This window comes from Rhinolophus sinicus, linkage group LG15 (assembly GCF_036562045.2).
Source record: "Rhinolophus sinicus isolate RSC01 linkage group LG15, ASM3656204v1, whole genome shotgun sequence".
In the NCBI taxonomy this organism is placed as follows: domain Eukaryota; kingdom Metazoa; phylum Chordata; class Mammalia; order Chiroptera; family Rhinolophidae; genus Rhinolophus; species Rhinolophus sinicus.
Window position 1 is genome coordinate 13,483,032 of NC_133764.1, and position 23,981 is coordinate 13,507,012.

General features: G+C 43.3%; 1 protein-coding gene across 2 annotated transcripts in view; it reads left to right on the plus strand.

Annotated features, from left to right (window-relative positions):
• Window positions 1–23,981, plus strand: part of ZZEF1 (zinc finger ZZ-type and EF-hand domain containing 1) — a 101,686-nt gene that overhangs the window by 50,869 nt on the left and 26,836 nt on the right. For both annotated transcript variants that reach the window (XM_019743825.2, XM_074319540.1), the window contains exons 26-39: window positions 1,179–1,419; window positions 3,912–3,991; window positions 5,872–5,965; window positions 6,787–7,255; window positions 7,946–8,110; window positions 10,899–11,018; window positions 11,784–11,945; window positions 13,531–13,660; window positions 15,608–15,746; window positions 17,278–17,443; window positions 18,051–18,313; window positions 19,196–19,359; window positions 22,050–22,200; window positions 23,548–23,687. In XM_019743825.2, coding sequence (XP_019599384.2) covers window positions 1,179–1,419; window positions 3,912–3,991; window positions 5,872–5,965; window positions 6,787–7,255; window positions 7,946–8,110; window positions 10,899–11,018; window positions 11,784–11,945; window positions 13,531–13,660; window positions 15,608–15,746; window positions 17,278–17,443; window positions 18,051–18,313; window positions 19,196–19,359; window positions 22,050–22,200; window positions 23,548–23,687 — 2,484 coding nt within the window. The remainder of the gene's footprint in view (window positions 1–1,178; window positions 1,420–3,911; window positions 3,992–5,871; window positions 5,966–6,786; window positions 7,256–7,945; window positions 8,111–10,898; window positions 11,019–11,783; window positions 11,946–13,530; window positions 13,661–15,607; window positions 15,747–17,277; window positions 17,444–18,050; window positions 18,314–19,195; window positions 19,360–22,049; window positions 22,201–23,547; window positions 23,688–23,981) is intronic.

Below are 23,981 nucleotides of genomic sequence, written 5' to 3' on the forward strand. Positions count from 1 at the left end.
ACCTCTCTGTTAAATTTGGTTCCTTCAGACCCTCTCTTCTTTTGACTCCATGATAGTCCACTGTCTTCTCTTACATCTAACCACTCCATCAGCATCCTTTATTGACCTCTCTGATTTCTCCTCTAAACAGTAGGCTTAATTCAGGCTTTCTCCCCTTTCCCACAACCCACCAACACTTTTCCTTCTCTTCTCTCTTCCACTGTAACATCTGTGTGGATAATTCCTCAGTGTCAGTTTCCAGTCCTGTCTCTTCTCCCAGGCTCTGGTCATGGTCCTCCATCTTCCTGTTAGGCATTTCCATTTCAGTGTGTGGACTCCCTTTAACTCAGAAGTATAAAACCAGGATGCCCCACCCCCTGCAACTGCTCTCTGCTGTTATCGTCATTGTTTGCCTAGGCACTGAGCCACTGTTGCCTAGCTTCACCTTTGCCCCACCTTATCCCCGCCTTTCCTATCCAGTCAGCTGCAAGCCCTATGGATTCTTCCTTGTGGTGTTCTTCTCTTTCCGTTCCCTCTGTCTCCGTCTTTCTCCAGGCCCTCATCTTGCACTTGCATTGTTACATTGCTACCTACCAAGTTTTTTTTGTTTTAATCACTGCATTATCTTGTCATTCCACTGCCAAGCACCATTAATGGCTCCCCATTGCCCACAGGGTGAAGTCTAGACTCCTCAGTGTGACAGTCAAGGCTCTCTACAGTCTCCTTTCACCTTACCTATCTGACTCTAGTTCCCACCACTCCCCAGCTGAGACTTCAGGCCAGGTCAGTCTCCCCACTGACTCGTAACTTCTGCTAATGGTTGTGTTCCTCAGGGCCAAACCTGCCCAGTCTTCACCATCCAGTCCAAAGCCCATGTTCTCCAGGAGGCTTTTCTTAAGTACTTTAACCTGCTAGGAACTCTCTCCTGTAAATTCTCAGCACTGGGTGTCCCATCTAGGCATTTGGCACTTCATAATCTTTTGCTTTATGGTGGTGCTAGTTTTAATGCTTTTAATGTTTTATTTATGTTTACCTTTTTTTTTAAATCCATATTTCTGTCTGGTCTCCCCAAAATAGATTTAATCTTCCTGAGAGTATGCACCATGTATTACGCTTCGGCTTTGGCCTAGTAGGTATTCAGTAAACGTTGCTTTTTGAATGACTGTCTTACACGTGATTTTTGTTATTGTTGTTCCCAGGTTAAGAACGTCCCTGATGATCCCTGCCACCATTTTCTTCTTGATTTTGCACAGTCAGACCCTGCCCAGAACCTCTGTGGGCCATACTCAGAACTTTTCAAAGGATTCATACAGGCATGTAGAAAACAGGCCCCAAAGACAGATATAGTTGCTGGTTCCACTATTGATCAAGCTGTGAACGCCACCTTTGCTGCTCTGGTGTATCGCACTCCAGACTTATATGAGAAGCTGCAAAAATATGGTAACTTATATTACAGGGCATATTTTTCATCTGAAGGCCAATTGCTAAGTTTTAAGAAAGCCTATCTTAAGTGCAAATTTTAAAATATTTTGAAATATAATCATATTTCTACAACTGTAGACCTCATCTTGTTAGTCCTACTTTGCCAGTCAAAAGATTCATGACCGATTTATAGTTAGCAGACTGGAATATATGACAAGTCGCCTAATTAGCAGATAATTTGTCTTATCCAAAATTCTAATGGAAAGCTGCCAAGAAGCTTAATGGAAAGAAGCCTTAGCTTAGGCTGTCGCCCCAACTCCAAAACTAGGAGTTGTGCAGCTTCAGGTTAATCGGACAGCTTTTCTGCACCTTAGCATGCTTCTCTGTGAAAGTTTAGATTTGATTAGCTCTAACATTCTAGGAAATTCCAATTAGCTCTAACATTCTAGGAAATTAAAACCTGAATTGATTAGGTAACTGAATGTGCCAATAACGGAGGAGGAAAATGTAGGTGTTAACTCTCTAGATTTGCAGCTTCTTTGTAGCATCATGCCTGCTTGGCTTCCTTTGTCGATAGCCTGCCCCCCACCATTCTTCTCCTCGTGTCCCCCAGGGACACCATCTCTGCGAATTTACTGTGTATGTGGCCTGCAGCCTAACAGGACCACAGGAGGGAGAGTCTCTCTCTAGTCGTAATTGGTCAGGAGAAAATCATTCCGAACCCTACTTAACGATGACGTATGGGTTTTCCCAAGCACTTTGGTAGAGTTTGTGTTCTTTCCATGGTGCAGAGGAAACAAGCTGGAACAAATGCTTCCTTTCATTAGAGTGGGAAATTGACTGTTGCTTATATTATTATTATTATTATCATTAGGATTAGTACCGATGTTATTAATATTGATATTATCACTGCTACCTTTATTGCTGAGTCCTTTGGATCTCATTGCAAAGTTTATTTCCTGATTTCTAAAACGTCTTGATTACTCCCTCAGTTCTTAATAGGATAAGAAGCTGCTCTAATACATAAAGCTACATCGAGGCATGAGTGCTTTATGGAAACAGCTGTCATATGGAAGACTGTAGCTCTGCTGGGGGGTGGGTTTTGAAAATAACTTCAGTACGTGTTTCATAATCAAATTGTAGTAAGAGAGCTGATTTGTTACCCGTGGGAACTTTCAGTGAGGGATAAAAGCCTTGTGGGTTAAAAGCTGAGAAACAGAAGGTCTCTGGCCAAGGGAGAGTTCCCCAACTTCTTTTCAAATCATGTTCAGATATTACATACCTGTCTGGTAGAGAAACACACAAATAAATCTGAGAATTAGAAGTATTTCACTAAATGTGGGCTATTTCGCAAATACCACTGTTGCTTGCAGGAGGCACACTTGGTCTCAGTCTTTCTGTCCCTGCCTTTCAGGGCTATTTGTGGGTTCTTCACTATTGAGCTATTTTGACAGTGGTCTCTGTATAGCTAATTTGTGTATTTTTGCCTAAAAATTGGTCACCTTTTTGGGTTAACAATGTATGGGAGGAGTTTTTCAACTAGCCTATAAGTTGCTTGAGAGCAGGGACCATGTCTGTTTTTGTCAATATTGTATTCCCAGTGCTTGATATAGGGCCTAGCACGTTCTAGGTGTGCAGAAAATACTCATTGCATCACACCTGGGTGCAACAGAGAGCTTCACACCTTCTAGACATATGTTATCCTTTGGTTTTCAGATGAAGGGAAGGGGCAGGCCTCATAGGTCTTTCTTTAAAAAAAATAAAACTACAACTTTTTTGTTATTTTTCAAATTATAAAAATAATACCCAGGGGTGTAAATGTCTAACTATTACATTGTTTTGTACACCTGAAACTAATAAAAAATAAAAATAATACCCATTTATGTAGAAACTTACAAAATACAGAAAAGTTTAAAATAATTGTCAACTATAATTCTCACCACTTTGAGAACACCTCTATTAACATTTTTCTGTATATCTACCTGGCCTTTTATCTAGGTATATTTGTGTGTGTGTGTGTGTGTGTGTATTATATATATACACATACACATCATGTTTTTATATGTTTTATATTATCTTTTAAAGTAAGATAATTTTGTTTATATTGTTTTATAACCAGTTTTTTTACTTAACATATACCATGAACTTTTTTCCATGTCAGTAATTATCTTTTACTCGCTTTTGATATTCTTTATTTTCCTTTTAATATTTTTTACATCCTACTTTTATATTTTTACTTGTCATATTTTACTCACTTCAATAGTATATCCATTTCAGGTGTTGTTCATTTGAAAAAAGTTAGTTTGCAGTAACACAGACAAGCCATGAAAGGCATTTGTGGCTTAATTGATTGTTTTTTTCCCCAAGTCTCTATTACCACGCGCAATGTGAGAGTGTTAGGGGAAGGACTTTTACTGTGGGTTAGGAGATTTAGAAGCTACTTTGTGTTTAATGTTGTAATAGTGAATTATGTTAACTGAGTGTAATCTCTTTGTCTCTCCTTTCCCCAGTAAATAGTGGGGGCAAGACAGCCCTGAGTGAGGAGTTTGCACAGGTGTATTCCTTGGCTGATGGGATTCGAATATGGATGGTAAGATTTTTTATTTATTTATTTATTTATTTTTTTTGCATGCGATTTTTATGTATTTTGAATTTCCTCACCATGATATCATGGAATTAAGGTAAGTAGCTCTCTTCTCAAGAATATAATTTTAAGACTGTGTTCTTGAAAGTTTAGTGACATGAATGGATATAAAATAATTTACAACTCTTGAAATCATAATTTGGTGAGTGTTGAGAGTGTTCAGAGTAACCAGGGTTCAGTTGAGCCCCTTTCCCTGCTCAGTAACCCCAAAGGCCACTCTGTGGAACCTCTTCGCCTGGGAGGGAAAGCGTTGCTTTAGATACTGGGCAACCACTGACGGTTTTAGTCAGCAAGAGGCCTCTCTCCAAGGAAAGGCCTTTCTGCATTTTAGTAAAGTGGTTCTACAGCATCGTTTGTGACCGTAATGAACTGGAAGAACAAAATGCACATTGGTAGGAGAATGGACAAAACGAATGTGCATTATATTGTTTTGTAATACTGCAGTACAGTGTAAGATGGTAATACTGTTATTACAATGAAAATAAGGGAAGAGAGCTACGTGTATCAGCATGACTGGTGCTCATGAAATGAGCGAAAAATAGCAAGTTGTAGAAGAATGCATACGTATAGTGTTTCTTCTATAAGATTTAAACACAAACCAAATCTATATGTTACGTACATAAATATGTAGGAAAAATATACAGATACATGGAAATGACAAACACCAAAATCAGGAGAATTGTTGTTATTTCTTACACATGTAGATGAATACCTACACATCAGTATTATTTTTTATATATTTATAATCATCTTAAATATTGTATAGTAATTGGGGAAAAAATGTTATATAACTTAGTAAAGGATTGATAATGAGATTGAAATCAGGAGACTAATTGTGATAGTACAGTGAGGATGGCCTCTGCTACTTAGAAGATAAAATAATTAGACTTGGTGATTGATGTGAGTGGTGAACAAGAGGATGGGATTTAGGACCGGTCCATGTTCCTGGTTTGGGTAACTTGGTGGGTGGTGAAAGCATTGACCAGAATAGGAAAAATAGATAGATAGATGGAGACCAAAATGAACAGGATCTCTCAAAAGAAACTAAAAGGTATCCTCATCAGAATGGTAGGAAGAGAATCAAGTGTTGGCAGAGAAACCAAAGCAGTAGTAGCAGCTTAAGAAAAAGAGTGTCTGATAAAGTCAGCTACCACAGACAGTTCACATGAAAAGGATTTGGCAGTTGCCAAGGCACGTTGTGGATTATGCTTCTGGATGAGCAGAGGACAGCCTGCTAACGCTGGCCAGGATGCCAGCCTTCTTGCTGAGACTCTGGCCTCTCCCCATCACACATGGCCTTCTGCCGGCCAGTGGCATGCAGCCCACACTCTGACCACTGACTGCACTGGTGCCAGGACCACCACTGTCTGCCCGCAGTCTCACCATCACTTAGAGGTGTCCCCTCATTCAGGGTAGAATAGAGATCAGATTTGGGTCCAACCTCTGCAGCAAACCGGGTGTGTGACCCTTGCAAGACCCTTCACTTCTCAGGACCTCGGCTTCTGTATCTGTAGTAGGTCAGCTTTAGGTAAGGGCCCCTCCAGCCCCAGTGTTCCAGAATATTTAAATTAACATGGTCATGGGTCCAAACCCCTCCCAAGTAACGCCTAGCTGAAGAGAAAGTAGTTGTGCAGATACCCCTGTAGACATCTTCATAGCCTGGCTTACTTGTAGGACTAACAAGAGCAGCTTAGTCCTGTGTCCTCACCAGCTGGACAGTAGCTGGGAAGTTCTCCCAGCTACTGTGCTTTTGAAGCAGTTTGCTGTAGCTGCCCTTGCTGCCCTGTCTGGACAGCCTAACTATGTGGCTCCAATCCTCCCCCCAGTTAGAGATGAAACAGAAGTCCCTGATGAGCCTGGGGAACGAGGCAGAAGAAAAACTCGCATCAGAAGCTGCTGAGGCGAACCCTGAGAGCCTGGGTGAGTGTGCCGACGCTGCTGTCGCTACCGTTTCCATTTCCTAGGAAACCAGTGACTGTCTTCTGGATACATGAGTCTAGTTGAAGCTGGGTGGGCTTTAGGAAAGTAATGCAGGCATTCAGTTGTAGTTTCCAAGGATGTGGAAACTTTCTTTTTTACTTCTTTCTAATTACTTCTCTTAAGAGGCATCAGGTGCTTTTAGAACGACAACCTGCTATGTTTTGAAAGTGTGTCACATTGAATAATATTCAATGAAATTAAGGAATTACTGTTCATTTTTTTTATGAGGTCATGGTTGTTAGTTTTTAAAACTCCCTTTATTATTTATTTATTTACTTATTTTAGAGAAATATACTGAAGTTCTTACAGATGAAATAATGTGATGCTTGGGGTCTGCTTGGGCGTGGGGAGTGGATGGGGATGAAACAAGACAACAAGACTGGCCTTGGGTTGATAACTGTTGAAGCCGGGTGAGGGGTACATGGAAGGCTCCTTATACTATTCTCTCTCTCTCTCTCTCTCTCTCTCTCTCTCTCTCTCTCTATATATATATATATATATATATATATATATGTGTGTGTGTATGTTTAAAAATATCCACAATAAAAAAATGTTTAAATGTGCTGATACTGCTGGGAAGATTTTGGTTTGTATAATGAGATAAATTTGATTCTGTTCTGTCAGTGGATACGTATATCACTGTATTAAGGGAGGTATTTTTTTGTCTTAAATTACAGAGTTTAAATAGATAATTTTCTCTCTAAAACTAGGCAATAAGTTTAATTTTGATTTTTTTCCATGATCTTTCTTTTTGCATTTAGCGAAAGAATGTATTCAGAAGAGTCTTCTATTACTAAAATTTTTGCCCATGGGTACAAGTGCAAAAGAAAGCTGTGACAAGTTGGTGACTACAGATGAAACCAATCACCTGCAGCCACTTGACAAGCGCCATAGGACAAGCTCTGTGGTGGAGGAGCATTTCCAAGCCTCGGCGTCTCCCACTGAAGCAGCTCCCCCTGCTGCAGCAGACAGGGGTCCTGGCTTGGATGTCCAGCCAAAGCTGCCATCCAGTAGTGGCCCTCCTGTCACAGAAGTGTCCTCTGCCACAGTTGAAGAACCCTCGTCACCTTCCACTCCCACCCGGCGGCCTCCCTTCACCCGAGGGCGACTCCGGCTGCTTTCCTTCCGATCAATGGAGGAGGCCAGACCGGTGCCCACAGTGAAAGAGCAATACCCCGTGCTGAGGGACGTCATGGACTTCATTAAAGATCAGTCACTCTCCCACGAGAGGTGAGCCGGGCATGACCTGCCCAGCACTTTCTTTCTTCTAAAGCCATAGGTACCCAGTCTAGTCAAACGCTTAAAGTTCCTGTTAAAAGTGAGCAAATAATATTTGAAGGACAGATCAAGATTTGTTTTAGAATGCTCAGAAAAAATTTTTTTTCTTTTAAAGAAGTGTTCTTTCACTTAAAATTTGTACATAGTACTGTATATAAATTATGTCTCAATGTACTGTTAGGATTTAAAAAAAAAAAAAGAAAAACATTTCTTTTGGTAGCTGCCACTTATAAATTTGTCTTATTTTAACCCTGGGAGAAATTTAGAATTTGATATTTTCTGTCAAAATTATTTGTAAATGGGCCTGCATCTCTGGACGTATTACATGTGTTGATTTCCTGTCCTGAGAATTAAGGTTTGTCTCTCTGGGGAAGTAAAGATATCAAAGTTCCTTTTTAATTAACTAATTTTTTCATATGGGTTGTTGGGCTTCTGGACAGTTGGTATGAACTGATCTGTAATGCTGTTGTGTAACGCCTAAACGCAGCAAACACTGATACCCTGCCTGAGTGATATTTCTGATCGCTCACAATAGTACTTCCTTTGTATTAATATGGCATCAGAACTTGGGTGGGGGTATGTTTTCTTTCTGCTCCAGCTCAAGAGTTTTCTGAGTGTTCCTGACTTGAGTTCTGTCTCCAGTGTTATAAAGGTTCTTTCCTTGAGGAAAGCCCAGGCTCAGAGCGTCCTGGAAGTTCTGAGGATAATTCAGTATTGCGCAGAATCCCTTGGTCAGCCTCACTGCTTCCATCCGCCTTACATAGTTTTCCTGTTGGAACTTCTGACCTGCCAGAAAGAGTTTACCAAGTAAGTATAAACTACACGTCTGCCAGGAAAACAGGCAGGGGTCTTTGGAAAAAAATCCCTCTTGTCTTCTTTAATGAACAATTCTGTCATTTCCATGTAGGAAGCGAATTTACATTTTTAGTCAATTCATTCTCTTCCCCTACGGAAAAATGGGCTCTGTTCTATGCTTTTAATAAGTAAATACCAGGAACATGTTGATTCTTCCTGGTGAGTCTATCGGCTTTATTCTACCAGACCGTGTACCATACTCATCATTTGGCTCCTAGAAGCTGTGAGCTAATGTTAATGCTCATTTACAGTAACGACATTAGTCTAAGTGCCTCTCAAGATTGGTCTACCCTGCACTCCATAAATATTTAATGAGCGCTGACTGTGCCAGGCACTGCTCTAGGTGTGACGTAGACAGCAGTAGACAGGCACACAGACTCTTGAGTGGAGCATGTATAATATTGAGGACAGACAATTAAAATATATATGTATGTCTCAGTCTCAGATAGTGATATTGCTAAGTGGTGATTTCATACAGAGTGATCTAGTTTGGGTGGTCAGGAGGAGGACATGACAGGTAAACTAAGAGATGACTGAGCAGCTGAGATGGCAGCTGGGGGAAGAGCGCCACAGGCAGAAGAACCAGCACAAAGGCCCTCGGCTGGGCGATTAAGCCCAAGGAACAGAAAGAACACCAGTGTGTCAGTGAGAGGGGGAAATGAGAGGACGAGTTCAGAGAGTTAGGCAGGGCCCATAACGGAAGGCTTGGTAGCATGTAATGTATAGTATTTACATGTTTTTACTGAGTTGTTTATAGGAAACCCCTAGAGAATTCTAAGCTCAGGAGGAACACACTGTGATTGATATTCATAAAGATACTTCTGGCTACTATGTGGAAAGGAGCGGAAGTAAGAAAAGTGATTAAGAGATTGTTGCAGTAGTCCAGGCCAGAGATGGTGGTGATTTGGGCCAGGGAATAGTACTGGAGATGGAGAGGAAAGGAGGAGAGTCACGATTTATTTTAGAGGTAGAATTGTCAGGACTTACTGATGGATTTGTTGTAGAGGGTGACTGAGAGGAATTGTGGGGAAAGAAACTCCTAGGATTTTGGCCTCAGCAGTTGCATGAATGGTGGTGCATTTTATGGAGGAGAAGAGTATGGAAGAAACAGATTGGTGTGAAAAGCAAAAGTTTTGATTGGCCATGTTAAGTTTGAATGACTTCTTTCACATCTGAGTAAAGGAGATGGAGGAGTAGCCATTGAGAAGGAAAGCTAGGGAACGGTGGTGTCAGAACCCAAGAAAAAACTGTATCTCAAAAGATAGGACTGGCCACCTGTGTCAAATGCTGGTGTGAGAGGCTGTGCAAGAGAAGAACGCTCTGAATTTGGTAACAGTCTTACTGGAGCCATGGGGCCGAAAGCCCAGTTGGACTGGGTTGAGAAGAGAATGGGGTGTGACACAATGGAGAGAGAGCCTACAAACATTATTCAAGAAATTTGTCCTTAAAGGGGAGCAGAAGAAGAGTGTGGTAATTGGAGGGGATGGGGGATCCATGGAGGGTTTGCAGGAGGCATGTGAGTGTGTTGTCTGCTGGTGGCAATGAGTCGTAATAAGGACAACTTCATGTGGGAAGAGAGGGATGAGTGCAGTGGCAGCTGCTGAAGTAGAGAAGCTGGCCGTGGACAGAGCCAGGGAGACCGTACCTGTGATGGCGTGGACAGAGATGCAACAGGGCTGGTAGGTCTGGTGGTACAAAGATGGGGGGATTCCTGTGTGGTCACTTCTATTTTTAAAAAATAAGAGGATAGTCATCAGCTAAAAATGAAGGTTTAGGATGAGGTGAGGGCAGTTTAAGGAGAAGCAGAAAGGTTTGAAGTAGTAATAATGCTTGAAGAAGCCAATCTGATTGCCTGACAATTTTGAGTGCTTATTTGAGAATTATGCTGTGAATTTAAAGTGATACTAGTCAGCTTGGTTGTGTGGTGTTTCCTCTAGCAACACTTAGCTGTTTTGATTTGGTGTAAGATTTCTCAGGCGAGTGCCTGGAGGGAGAGAGCAGCATGGGAGCTGGTGATGGCTGGGCTGTGATTATGGCGATAAACCATGGAATCTAAGCCGAATATGGAGCGAAGCGAAAGCGTGGTAGTAGGTTGTGAACATGAGGCAGCATCATGGGAGTGAGGAGGGTGTTGTGGGAATCCCAGCGTAGGTGAGCAGGAAGAGAGGTCGGGGTCAGAGTAGGTGCTCTGAAGTCAGGAGTTCAGAGGTAATGCCACTACTGTAATGACAAGGTCAAGGAAGTGACTGTCAGATGGCTGAGGGGATGGAGGTGTAGACAGCAGAGAATCCAGGCCCAGAGGGACTGGGGCATCCTTCCCATGGATGTTGACGTCTCCAAGGTGACCCAGATCAGGTAGAAAAGACAATGAGCTTGGTGCGAAAGTCATCAATGAAGGGAAGCAGAGGGGTGGGCATGACTCTGGAGAGGATTAAATGAGGTATCTTGTGAAGAATACCACGTGTCTGGCACTCAGGTCGCGGTGGGAAGGGTGCTTTTCATATGAACAAAGGAAGATAAGTCATTGTGTTTCCATATTCCTGTGGGCGGCCCTCTTGACCCAGGCAGACACTCACTTGCTGTTTTGTTTGTTACTTTCTAAAGTCACTGTATTTGCATTTACTTAAGTTTCTGCGCCACTTAGCTTGTTTCTTCTTGGCTCTTTTTCACGTAAGGAATAAGACAATTAAGTAAATGATGTTCTGATGATTAAGTGATTGGTGATTTCCTCTGTTTCCAGTTATTTTGGACACTTGGAGGGCTGCGGTGCAGATCTACACAAAGAAATTCGAGACACTTACTATCGATTTGTTCTCTTTTTGGTCAAAGCAATTAAAGGATTTAGTAGCATAAACGACAGGTACTGGATAACTATAATTTCTAGAGAAAAAATTATTTTTGTCTTTTCTGATTTTAAAAGACATTCAATGTTGAAAATATACATAAGTACCAAAAGTAAAATAAAAATAACCCCTAATCTTACCATCTAGAGCTAATTGCTAATGTAAACTTATCAGTGTATTTTCTCCCAGCCTTTTTTCTATATGGCATGTACAGTTTTTTAAAGGGGATGGGTCTCGGTTTATCTAAGAATTTGTAACCTGTTATTTTCAGTTTCTGGTGTATTATGTTCAGTTTTAAAACAAGTTATATACTAACAATTGTCACCCCAATAAACTTTAATTAAAAAAACAACAAGTTATAAAGCCACCCAGTTCTCCTCCATAGTAAGTGGTTCAGGTATAAACCTTAAATCAAATGATTCTTTATATCTAAGTTGCGTAATCTGAGCTAATTTGGGGCCGGCCCTACTCTTGCTATTTTTTGAGAGGTAATTTTCACTACTCAGTCCTTTACTATCAGATGTCCCCAATGGTAATCCTGGCAGGGTGGAAACCTCACTCTCTGCTTTCAGAACTCTTCTGTTTAAGCTGCCCTTTGAAGAGGGTTTGTATGGAGTATGAGAAACTCAAGAGGAGGTTGGTTATAAGGAACCCAGACCAGCAATCGGGAGTGCCCTGTGCTTTCCACTTCCAGTCAAACCAGGTCTCTGACTTGCATCGCGTCTGTTGTCTCCCTTGGTGACGGGCAGCTCAGATAACTGTCACCTTCGTGGCCTCTTTAGGTCCTTGCTGCCTGCCTTGTCCTGTGTTCAGACAGCCCTGCTTCATGTTCTGGACATGGGCTGGGAGCCCAGTGATCTCGCCTTCTTTGTGGACATTCAGTTACCGGACCTCCTCATGAGAATGTCACAAGAAAACATAAGTGTGCACGACAGTGTGATCAGGTAAGGACACAGTCCTCCCTCTGCAGTTCCCAAAGTGGATTAGGAAACCCCGGGATGACAGCCACGGGGCTCAGAGCACAGCCTCCAGAGCTGGGCTCTCTGCATGGCATCCTGGCTTTGCCACCTACTAGCTGGATGACCTTGGGCAAGGTACTTAACTTCTCGGGCCTCAGTTTCCTCATCTTTAGAACTGGAGATAACAGTGGTACCTACTGTTGTGAAGAATAATTGAATTCCATTTCTCAATGCTTGGACCAGTGCCCGGTGCAGGGTAGTGTATGTGAGTTGGTGGGGGTGTATTGTAAGCTTGGAGGGTGAGGAGCCTCTGCATTTTTGGAGACTCTAGTATAGCTTGGTGAGTTGGGGAATCCTTTTCTACATTTTTTTATTATATGTATGTGTGATTTTAGCCACTAGTCCTGTTGCACTTTATAAGGACTTAAGGTATGAGGGGGAAAAAATCACGTGAAGATTTTTTTCTTTCCACCTTTAATAACTCCATACTGCTCAAGTCCACTTACCCATTAACCGTTCATGTGGGTAGAAAAGAAATCAGAAGAGAATGGGAGAAGAAGAGCAAGAGGAGAGAATTAGGAAGAAATAAATGAATGAGTCCGCATTGGAAGAGTTTTCACTCAGAAGAGATATTCTGGGGAAAGGAGATAAAATTAAAGCCATCTCCTTGTTTACCAAACCTCAGCCATTGCCGTCCTGGCAGATTGTCGAGGGCGCTCTTGACTGACAGAGGGGATACAGCACGGGGTCGGGAGGCATCAGCACACTGGCTCGTCAGTTCGCAGTCTGCTCCTTGTTTCCAGCTTCGCCTGCACCTGTGTGATAGCGTCCTTGGGGTGGGACCACACACTTCCCTCCCAATCCCTCCTGTTACGGAGCCCAGAGCTAAGTATGCGCACGCATACAGTCAGTTTGTTGGGACGCATGAACGAACAAATGTGTATTTGTTGGCTGGTAATTTGTTTTGCATTTGCTGTTGAGCAAAACCTTTTGTATTTAAAATTCTGATTGCTGAAACAAGCTATAAACTGAAGTTAAGGAAATGTATAATTTTGTGTCTACAGAGCCCATGAAACTCTATTTGAAATGAGGAAACTGAGGACCAGGGCTGAGTGCTGGCTGTCAAGGCCTTACAACAGCTAGTGAGAGAGTTGAAGCCCCAGGGTCTCCTGATTTCCTTCCCATGCTGATACCACTAGGGTGTGCTGCGCATGACCCAAGTCAGACTTTTGTTTTTTTTAATCACTTTGTTTGGCTCCAGTGCCTGGCACATAGTAGGTTCCTCACAAATGGTTGTTAAGCAGAATGTGCCCTGTAGTTACAACCTTTTAAGTTTTAGATCCACCCCCATTTATACTCTGCACTAGAAAGGGCATTTCCCTTTTTATTGGTATATATTTATCAAACATCTGGCAAATCCTGGGACTTTGAAAACCAAATTGACCTCTTCCCCTCAGAAGTTTAAAAGTGCCCCATATCTTAGACCCACAGGACACAGAGTCTGCTAACCATCACTTTCCTGGATTGTAGGGTGAGGCATGCTCTTCTCACTTTTATGTCCTTCTTTCAGCCAGTGGAGTGAAGAAGATGAGCTTGCTGATGCCAAGCAGAATTCAGAATGGATGGATGAGTGTCAGGATGGCATGTTTGAGGCCTGGTATGAAAAAATAGCCCAGGAAGATCCCGAGAAGCAGAGGAAAGTAAGACCTCTCAACTAGAGTAATCTGAAGTGAATTGCTAAGAGTTTGGAGAGGAGAGGCGCCTGGGGAAGTGCCAGTAGGCTGTCTCCCACGTGCTCCAGGTGGCAGGCAGTGCCTAAGTGACTTTGCTGTCACCGAGTCTGGTCTTTAGCCTGAGGGACCCTGAATCCTGACTTGACCTCACTCAGAGAATGGCTCCCTCCCGTAGAACTAGACTCACAGAAAATCGGCTCATGAGGCTGAAGCGTGCTATTAAGTGCCAGCTTATTAATTTACAGTGAGACGTAGACTTGCCGGAGGCCCTGGCCTCGGGCGTCCTTGTTTGCTGCACCTTCTCTGCCTGGAGCAAGCAACATGGGAAGCCACGTTTTAATCCGAAGGGTGCCTGGTGACCATGGAGGAAGCCATGTGTGTGCAGAATTGGAGTTACATGATTCAGGTGTATAAAGGCATCAGGCTCAGGTAGCCTGTCGTGTCCATCTCCACACTAGGTGTTCATCTGGCACCACCACACTGTGCCAGGCATCTGCTGCGTCATACTCAGTAATCTTCTTAGTGTTGCATGCCTACTGTGTGCCAGTGACTCTGCTCATACAGCACCTCTGTGGTGCTTGGACGGAGCACACCAACTTGGCCTTCGTGATTTTTCTCTCATGTATGTTAATATCTTACTGGGAGCCATTCTGTAGTTCTTAGGTGACTTGGCTTATTTGCTCTGATATATTATTGATGGTGACTTAGTGATTTATTTCCTGTATTTCCAGGCTGTAAAGATAAACTGTACCGTAGCTTCTAGATACTTGACACAGTGCCCTTACTATCTCTTCAGAAAGTTTTCTTCTGAAGTGCCAGTGAACAATGCTGCTTTTGCAGTGTTTCCTGTGTCTGTGAACATTACCTGTATCTAACTAAGCACCCAAGCCAGACATCTGGATGTTGTTCTTGACCCTTTCCTTTCACTGACCCCCATGTCCAGTTAGTCCCCAAGGTTCCTACCATGTTTCCCCAAAACTAAGACCTAGCAGGACTCTAATGCGTCTTTTGGAGCAAAAATTAGACCCGGTATTATTTTACTACAATATAAGACCAAGTCTTATATAATATAACATAATATAATATAAGACCGGGTCTTATATTAATTTTTGCTCCAAAAGACGCATTAGAGTTGATTGTCCGGCTAGGTCTTATTTTTGGGGAAACACGGTACTTCCTCCTCCTTAATACCTCCCAAATCTGCCCACCTTTCGCCATCTCGCTTATGCTCAGTCCAGCCCTTGTCTCCTGTCATGAGGTTACGTTAACAGTGTCTGTCATGGTCAGTTTCCCAGACTCTAGTCTTGCCCCCTTCAATCTGCTCTTCACTCAATAACCGGAGGAAATTTAAGGATGCTCAAATCTGATCACATTTGTCTTCTGTTTAAAAATGGTCGGTGACTCGTCAGACTAGCATTGGAGGCACTTCGTGGTTTAACCTTTGTAACTTTATCTGGCTATTCCCCCGTCTGTACTGTATTCTACATACTGAATTATTGCCAGTTTCATGAACCATTGTCTTGCTCCTTTTTGCCTCCTGTAGAACTTGCTGTTGCTTTTATTTGATAAGCCCCCCATTCTCACCCCCACCCCACTAATACCTATTTGTCCCTTGGGTAACAACTGAGGAATTATCTCCTTTGAAAAACCTGACCTTCCTAACACCCAAGATGCCCTCTCTTCTGTGTTCTCTAAGCCTCCTGAATATGCCTGTGAAAGCCGTATTACGCTATAAGGTGTCATCTGTTTGCTTGAGGGAATTCCCAATTAGACACTAAGCTCCGTCATTTCCTAATGATAACACCTAATACAATGCCTGGAATATCTGAAGTACCTACTAAAGGATGGATTGATTAAGAAATAGTGGCCGTATCAAAAAGTCTGTTGGGTAATTGTGTTTATTTCACCTTACAGATGCACATGTTTATTGCTCGCTACTGTGACCTGTTAAATGTAGACATCTCTTGTGACGGATGTGATGAGATCGCCCCCGGGCATCGCTATCGATGCCTGCAGTGCAGTGACATGGATCTCTGCAAAACTTGCTTCCTAGGTAAATTTCATGGTCTGAGTATACCATACCCAAGAGTAATAATTGTATCTGTTTTCTGTGATCTTGCCATTATTTTAAACTCTCATTATACTAAATGCAAATACTGTCCAGTTGTATTCTCTGACTTGTTGGCAAATGTGAGCCTTATCTCCCTAGCTGGATGGTAAGTTCCAGAGCTCAGTTACCAGACATGCTTCCATCTTCCATCATGCTGGATGTAGGCACTTAATAAACACTCAGGACCAATTCAGTTGAGTTTCCAGGAAATTAGTTTTCCTTTTGAATCATGCAGTGTTTACAAGTAGTAAAATACACACACACAAAAAGCAAACTGCAAAAATTCTCGAATACTCTTGACTTGTAAGTGCTGAGGTAAGGCAGACCTACAGTAGTGAGCAGTTGAGTGCTTTTTGTGTGTGTGGCCCAGTCATAAAAGGTACAGCCCCTACCCTGGAAGCATTTACAGTCTTAGCAGGAGACTGGACATATCCACGAAGTGTCCATTCCAGTACAACAGTACATGCTGAGTTACAGATGAGCAGTACAGAATGTTCTGGAAAAGTTCAGAAGTAGTAGCAATCACAGTTGCAGGGAAAACTTGTGGAGGAGATGGTGTGTGAGGTGCTCTTTGAAGAAAGTTAGAATTGGATGATGTGAAGGAAACACAAGAGTGAGTCACCGTGCAAAGCAGAACAAGTTCAGGGGCAGAGGAGTGAGCATCTGTAGTATGTTTATATAGACGTGCTCCAGTGTCCGGCTGAGTGCTGGATTGAAACAGGTAGGGCCCCAATGTGGGACCTCAGATACCAGGCTAAGGAATTTGAATGAGTCTGTAGACGGCAGGAAAGGTTTTTCAAGCAGGGTGTTAGCATGATCAGAGCTATGCTAGAGGAAGGTGGTTCTGTTCGTTTAAGAGCTTCCCTAAGGAAGTCAGTCACAGTAGTGATGAAATTAATGCCTAGCCTACGTTTGTGGCCGTGGGAACAGAAGCCAGCCAGATGTGAGGAGCAGCGAGCAGGGTCTATGACAGAGTTTGGAGACCCGCTGGACTTAGAGTGAGGAGGAGACCAGAGCAGGCAGTCTTCCGTGACTAACATTCTCATTCACCGGGTCTGGGGTTATGAAGTCGGTTTTCATCTCTGATTCTGAAATGCAAAAGTAAGAACAGAAACCTGATTGCTCCTCAATGCTTGCTACCAGCAATACACAATAGATGCTTAATATTTATCAGAGGGCGGGTCATGGGAGACAGCTCACAAATTGCCATGTGGACTTGTTTCTGTCAAATGTTATCATGCTGGGACTTGCTAATCTATTTCATCAAACAATGTGTTGTGCTGGAAAAAGGGGGAATCAACCCATAGTACCATCGCTAAGAGGTTCTGTGCTGAGAATGTGGTTCATATGCTCAGAGCCACTGGGCAGAACGCCCTCGTCTCCAGAAGATGCCTGTGGCCCCTGGCTTCTGGGGTGGGTTTGGGTTTGAAGCCAGCCCTTTGCCCACTCCACCTCTCACTTTTCTTTCCCCCAGGTGGAGTGAAGCCCGAGGGCCATGGAGATGACCATGAAATGGTCAACATGGAGTTTACCTGTGACAACTGCCAGGGTTTGATCATAGGCCGGAGGATGAACTGCAACGTGTGCTATGACTTTGATCTCTGCTATGGATGCTATGCAGCAAAGAAATATTCCTATGGGTGTGTCTCAGATCACCTCTAGCCTGGCACCTTTTCTTCGTGTATTCCTTTGCTTTTTTTTTTTTATAACAAAAAACCTTTCATTATAAAAAAATTTCAAACATACCCACAAGTAAAGAAACTAGTACGATGAATCCCCATGATAACCCATTACCCAGACTCAAGAATAGGAAGATTTTGCTGTGTGCTTCGCTTATTCCTTCCTTTTCCTCCCACACTTTGTTCAAGTATTTTAAAGCCAATCACAGACCTTAAATCATTTCTTTCCTACACACTTGCTATCTATCTCTAAGAATGGGTATTTTCTCAAATTACCAAAATGCTATAATCACACTCTGCAGAATTTCCTACTAAGGAATTCTTACATCTTCTGGTTTCCATAGATAGTCTTCTGGGGCTTGTGAAATCCTGAAATGATATGTACAATATTTGTGTTTGTTCATTTTTCTGGGCAAGGACCCCTACTTAGCATTACCTTTCCAATCACTACAGCCTTAGAGGTAATGACTGCCAAATTGCGACCATGCATGTGCTCCTGGAGGCCCTGTTCTCCTTTTTCTGAGCCTCACTAAGGAGTGTCGGTCTTAAAAATGTCTTGCCTTTGCAGCCATTTGCCTACCCACAGTATCACGGCCCACCCAATGGTGACCATCCGGATCAGCGACCGGCAAAGGCTCATCCAGCCCTATATCCACAACTATGCCTGGCTGCTCTTCGCTGCCCTGGCCCTCTACAGCGCCCACCTGGCCAGCTCAGAGGAGGTGGCTGGCGAAAAGCTGGGTCCCCAGGCCCGGAGCAGTGCCAGCACCCTGCGCAGCCAGTGCATGCAGCTGGTTGGGGACTGTCTCATGAAGGCTCACCAGGGGAAAGGTAATTGTTCCTCACACACCGAAACCAAACCAACCCTGAGCTGCCTGTGAAGGTAAAGCCCCGAGAGAAGTGAAATGTGTGAGTCGTGCAGAGGCTACAAAGCCCAGGTTGTCACAGGATGTAGTCAACTTGATCTTCCCAAATGTATGTGAGAGAACTGCTGGCATTAAAGTAGTATTTAGTCTCTCTAAAATATTTACATGGAGATGGAGATGTAAAAAAGTTAGTAATTAGAACTCTGATATCTGTGGATGAAATATTTAGTACATATTTGAATCTACCAGACTTAACTTTGCCAAAGCCTTTTTTTGAACCTGGACTGCAAATCTACGTCCACACAACTGTATTCTAGATGAGAACTATTTATAACTAAAACAGTTTGACTAATAAAATATCTAGAGGATTTTGACTTGACCAAAGGGTGCTAAGGAGAAAATAACATGAAAAACTTCAGAGACATTTAAATGCCTTTCAGAATAATGGATTCCCCATTCTCGTAAACGCTGGGGGAAATCAGACCTGTGTTAGGTAGCAGAGCCTTCATAGCTATTTTGTTATCTATTTACTAGTGGGAACTTAAAAATCTAGTTGTGTGAGGCTACTAGGAAGTGTTAATTATTTTCTACATAGACAATCCTGTTATATCTTTTGTCTTCTGTTAATAACGTACAGGTATCCCTCACTATCCAAACTTTCGGTGTCTGAAATCATTGCTGAGTAGATTGGGATAGGCAGGGGTGTGTGCACTGGGTACCCCTTGGTTTGGTTTGTGGAGAACTCAGCCATCAATTTCCATAGAGTAGCAAAGCGATTTATGGCACTTACCAGAAATAGCTCTTGGCATAAAACCCTTAACCATTCTCTCATTTGCTTGCTGTGTAGGTCTTAAGGCTCTGGCCCTTCTTGGTGTATTGCCAGACGGTGACTCTGCTCCGGGACATCAGGCCCCCCCAGGCACCATGCCCCACCGAACATCAGAGGAGCAGCTAGAGAAGCAAGCTCTCCAGGTTGCTGAGGAGCCGTCAGGCCCTTTTGTGCCCTGCAATGTAAATAACAGTTCTTTACTGTGCAGAGTCACAGGTTCATCAAACTCAGAGAGAGCCATTCACATGAGGGGGCAGAGCAGAGAGGTTAAGGGCACAGATTCTTGACCCAAATTGCTTGGGTTCAGATCTCTGTTATGTCAGATCCTGGGCACATTAACAGTCTCTTCACTTCAGTTTTCTCATCTGGAAAGTGGGGTGATAGATAATAGGGTTGTTGTGAAGATTTACATTCATTACGCACATTGAGTTCATGTCTGTAAAGTGCTTAAAACAGAGTTCAAGTAAGTTCCATGTCAACACTAACTACTCCTGTCACCTGCCTCCTGGTGGTTTCTATAAGGATTGAGCAAGATTATATGCACTTGAAGAGCTTAGTTCCTGGCCCATGTGAACACTATAGATCTGAAGCTATTTTTATATCAGCCAACAAGTGGTGACACTAATAAGCACTTACTATTTACCATGTAGGCACCGTAGTTTCCATATATGTACTTGTGTAAGTAGAAGCAAAGCCTTTCTTAATCCAGGCATCACCGGTGATGGTGACATTCAAGATTGTTTTGTGAGAGAGCCCCGTGTAGCTTCTGCGATGCTGCCTCCCAAGCTGGAGTGGAGGCTGTCAGTGCCCCTCACTGTGCCTCAGGAGCTACTACTGTCTCTGTGCTCTGCCTCTGTCACGGGAACTAGCTCAGTGTCTGCACTTGGGGGTTCCAGCTCACCCCTTTCCCACTGTCACTTAGAGGAAGACAAAACAGACAGGGCTGGCAAAAACTTGAAAATTCTATGAGCTTCATTCAGCCAGAGAGCCAGCACAAGACAGGTGACATAACAATCTTCAAGCTGCCTCTCAGGTGTCAATATTTTTTACCACAAGCCCCTTCTCCAGGCCGCATTTTAACCGCCCACAGATTACGGTGGAGCAGAGAAAACATTATCAGCAAGATAAATCAGCAGTCTTGACTTCTGAGCCTGGGAATAATTGTATCTTCTTGTGAGCTTCCAGCACCATGGAACATGCCACCCATGAGCACTGGGCTCCCTATATCTACTTGGTCATTATTTCTATCCTTATGGGCTCAGTGGATTTTGTTTTTATTCAATGGATTAAAAATGTATTATTTTTCATTATTTATTTTGATGCTCAAATTGTCCCACATTTGGCCAGTGAGTGCTCCTTCCAGCTGGCTTTTGTGTTCTTTTGATGTCTCCATTATTCTTTGGGCACTTAATTTTTAATACAAAAAGATGTTTCAGGCTTATTTTAGGCTTTCCCTGCCTAGGGACGGGAATCATCCTTTTTCTAAGGCGTTCCCAGGGCATTATTTTTTCCCCGAGATGTCCCTTCCCTTTGGCTACCCTTTCCGTCAGTATCTGGGTGCACCCAGGTTATCTGGCCTCTTGCTCAGTCTCCTAGTCTTCTAGCAAAGCAGCAGTTTCCGCTAAGGACCACATCCCACTTGGGCTCTGAGTATAAATCTTTGAACTCCCATATGTTTCTAGCCAATCCCAGGCCCTATTAATAGTATCTTCCCTCCAGTCACTAGAGATACTTTTTGTTTTAAGCAACCAAGAAATCAACCTCAGCCAGAGGCATCATCCAAGGGATTTTGTCTACAATGGCCTCAGGCCAGTAATCATACCCCTGTGGGTGCAACTTGTGTGCAACTGCAGTGTCTCTGGAGGCCTGTGATAATAGGAAAGAAAATGAAGGCTAAAGTCATTAGCCAGAACTTTGGCATTACATTGTTTTTACAAAGGGCCACATGGTACAGAGAGTATGGTGCCAGAGGTCTTTTCAGAGGGAACATTTTTAACAAGGCAAGTGGCTCTCCAAGTCTTGGTCCCTTCTTAGGACAATCTTATAATCACTTATTTTTTCAGTAGGGGTTGAGGATAGGATTGATGCTGAGGTTACAGTATCCAGAGAGGGAAGGATAAGTCAGCTGCCACTGGGAGATATCAGGATCTTCTCATGAGGGTTTGGTTTTGTACAAAACTGCACCTTTGGATCCAAAGTGTCCTGGCCTTCCCAGGCTTCTTGGAGCTGGGGTGCCTCCACCATGGACTGAAGACTTCCTGCGTGACGTACTTTCTGTGTATAAGCCTGTGTGACAACAGGGAAAGCACCCTGAGGGCCCAAAGAGTATAGGTGATTTGGGGGGTGACGCGAGTTACTCCTAAGGGAATTCAGGCCGAGGGCTGTCACCCTACCCGTCTGGACAGCTCACTGCCAGACTGCTGAGCCCAGAAAACTCTCACGACTCCAATGAGAACCCCCTTAACAAGTCTTGCCAAAATGGAATTCTCAAAAGTGTAAGTCAGCTTAGTGTGCTAGGACGAAATCCATACCATTGTCTTTTTCTCTTTTCCCCAAAGAAGACCTTTCCATATCAGCTTCTGAAAAGTAAATAGAATGTGTGAGAGGTTTGTAATGGAGCCACTGCTCATTTGACTGTAGGCTCTGACAGAGGGGCATTTGGGAGATGTTTGGGGGATGTGATGCAATGATTACTGTCTTAGAGTATAGATTTATCCTTGGACATGAGGGGCATTTTCTCATGGAATTGAAAAGTATTTTAGTCTGTGAAGACTGATTGGCTAATGATTTAAAAAGTTGTATTGTAATATTAATGAGTAAACTTTAATAATGAGAAACCCTAATTCTCTTACACTCACCTTTTTGTTTCTAGGGAAAGCGAGATATTCATAAGGAAGGCAGACCTTTGGATTGCAAGCAGAAAAATAAGGCAGATGAAAGTGTATCATTAATGAAGGATCCTTCATGCCAGACTCAAAAGTCAGACTCCCCTGCTGATGCTAACACACCTACAGGACTTCCAGGTAAAGACTATTTGACAATTTCCTTGATCTCTTTCATCTCAAAATGCACACATACCCAGCCCTGAGCCATTGGTTGCACAATTTCAAATTGGCCAGCAAACCAAGAATGCATGGTTTCTCAGTTCTGGCACTGATAATACTGAAAGTTATCTTTCCTTCACTTTGCCTGCTTTTCTGTCTTGTTTACTTCCTGATTTGCTAAATGCCTTTTCGTAATGTGCCAAGCACTGTGCTAGATCAGTTAGACCATAGCTCCTGCCCGCAAGGAGCTTACGATCTAGGGGGTGGGGTTAAGGCAAAGGTGCAGGTGGCTGTAATTTGAGGTGGGATGTGCTTCTGTCCAGAAGAGAGGTGTAAGTGATATTAACAATAACTGGTATTTAACTGGAACAGGTTGTATTCACATAAAGCCTTATAAGGAAGGGCTGAAGGGGCCCTTGAAAGTGCTAGCATCTGCTGTGGGGAGGGGCATTCAGGGCAGGAAGAATGTGAGCAAAGGCCCCAGAGTGGGGAACCCCCAGACAAATACTGGGGAGAAGTCCCTTCAGCAGGTGTGTGGAGATGGAGTGGAGCATGGGAAGGTGAGGGCCCCAGGTTCCTGCCTGCGGATACCAGCGGCGAGGTCAGAGCTGTGCTGTAGGAAGATTGATGAGCCGGGAGATGGAGGTGCTTTGGGCTGAAGAGACTCAGCCTCCCCCTCAGGGCAGCCTTGGGAGGCAGGATCTGGCCCATGGCCTGCTCTGTAATGGTGGCAGGGGTGAGCACCGGGCATCCTGCCCATCTGTGGGGTCACCTCTCAGAGGGGCTGATGCTGATCTTTGTAGTGTGTATAATTCTAAGTTCCGGAGGACAGTCTGGACTCCATGTCAGTCTAGGTCGTCAGAGTCTCCTGCGGTCCGATTCCAGTAAGGATCAGCATCCTGGGTCAGAGATAGTGTATTCACTCATCAGGTATTGATTGGGTACCTGCCAGGCTCCAGAAACATTTCTAGGTGCTTAGGATACATCACTGAGAAAAACAAAAAACCAGAAGTGAAGACAGACAGTAGACAATAAATAGCAATAACACAGCATGTTAAAAGATGGCTACTGTGAGCACAAAAGAGCAGCAGGGTCAAGGGAATGGGGGCGTGCAGAGGGATGAGAAGGATGGCAGGGCAGGCTCTACAATTCAACAGGGAGATCAAGGTAGGCCTCCTTGAGCAAGACATGTTCAGAAATAGGTTTTTAAAGCTCCAGCCTTATTCTGTAGTGTCATAGGGCCCACGGACAGTGCAGAGGCTTACTGCCTCTTCATACATACATAGACACTGGCAAAATCTAAAAGTTTGGTGCTTTACAATTCAGATGCTGAAAATTCAGAAGCATCATCTCAGAAGCCCATCGAGGAAAAGGCAATTACTCCAAGCCCTGAGCAGGTGTTTGCTGAATGTTCCCAGAAGAGGATCTTGGGATTACTAGCAGCCATGTTACCTCCCTTAAAGTCGGTAAGAGACAAATGTCATTTTTTTTTTAAAGGAGGGGTGGTGTTACGCATAGAAAATAATTTTTTGGTAAGCCATATACTGAAACCAGTTGTTAATAGCAGTCATCTGTGTATTCCTGAGGATAGGGTTATAAATTAGAAGTAGGATTGTAAGGCAATACCTGAGAATGTTTATTTTACAGTTGATTTTGTACGTAAGCCATTTATGAAAGACACTGCGCAATTTCAACTAGGCCAGTTGTAAATCACACATGGAGGGGATGGAGCGTTAGTTGGCGTAGTTACATGGATTTTG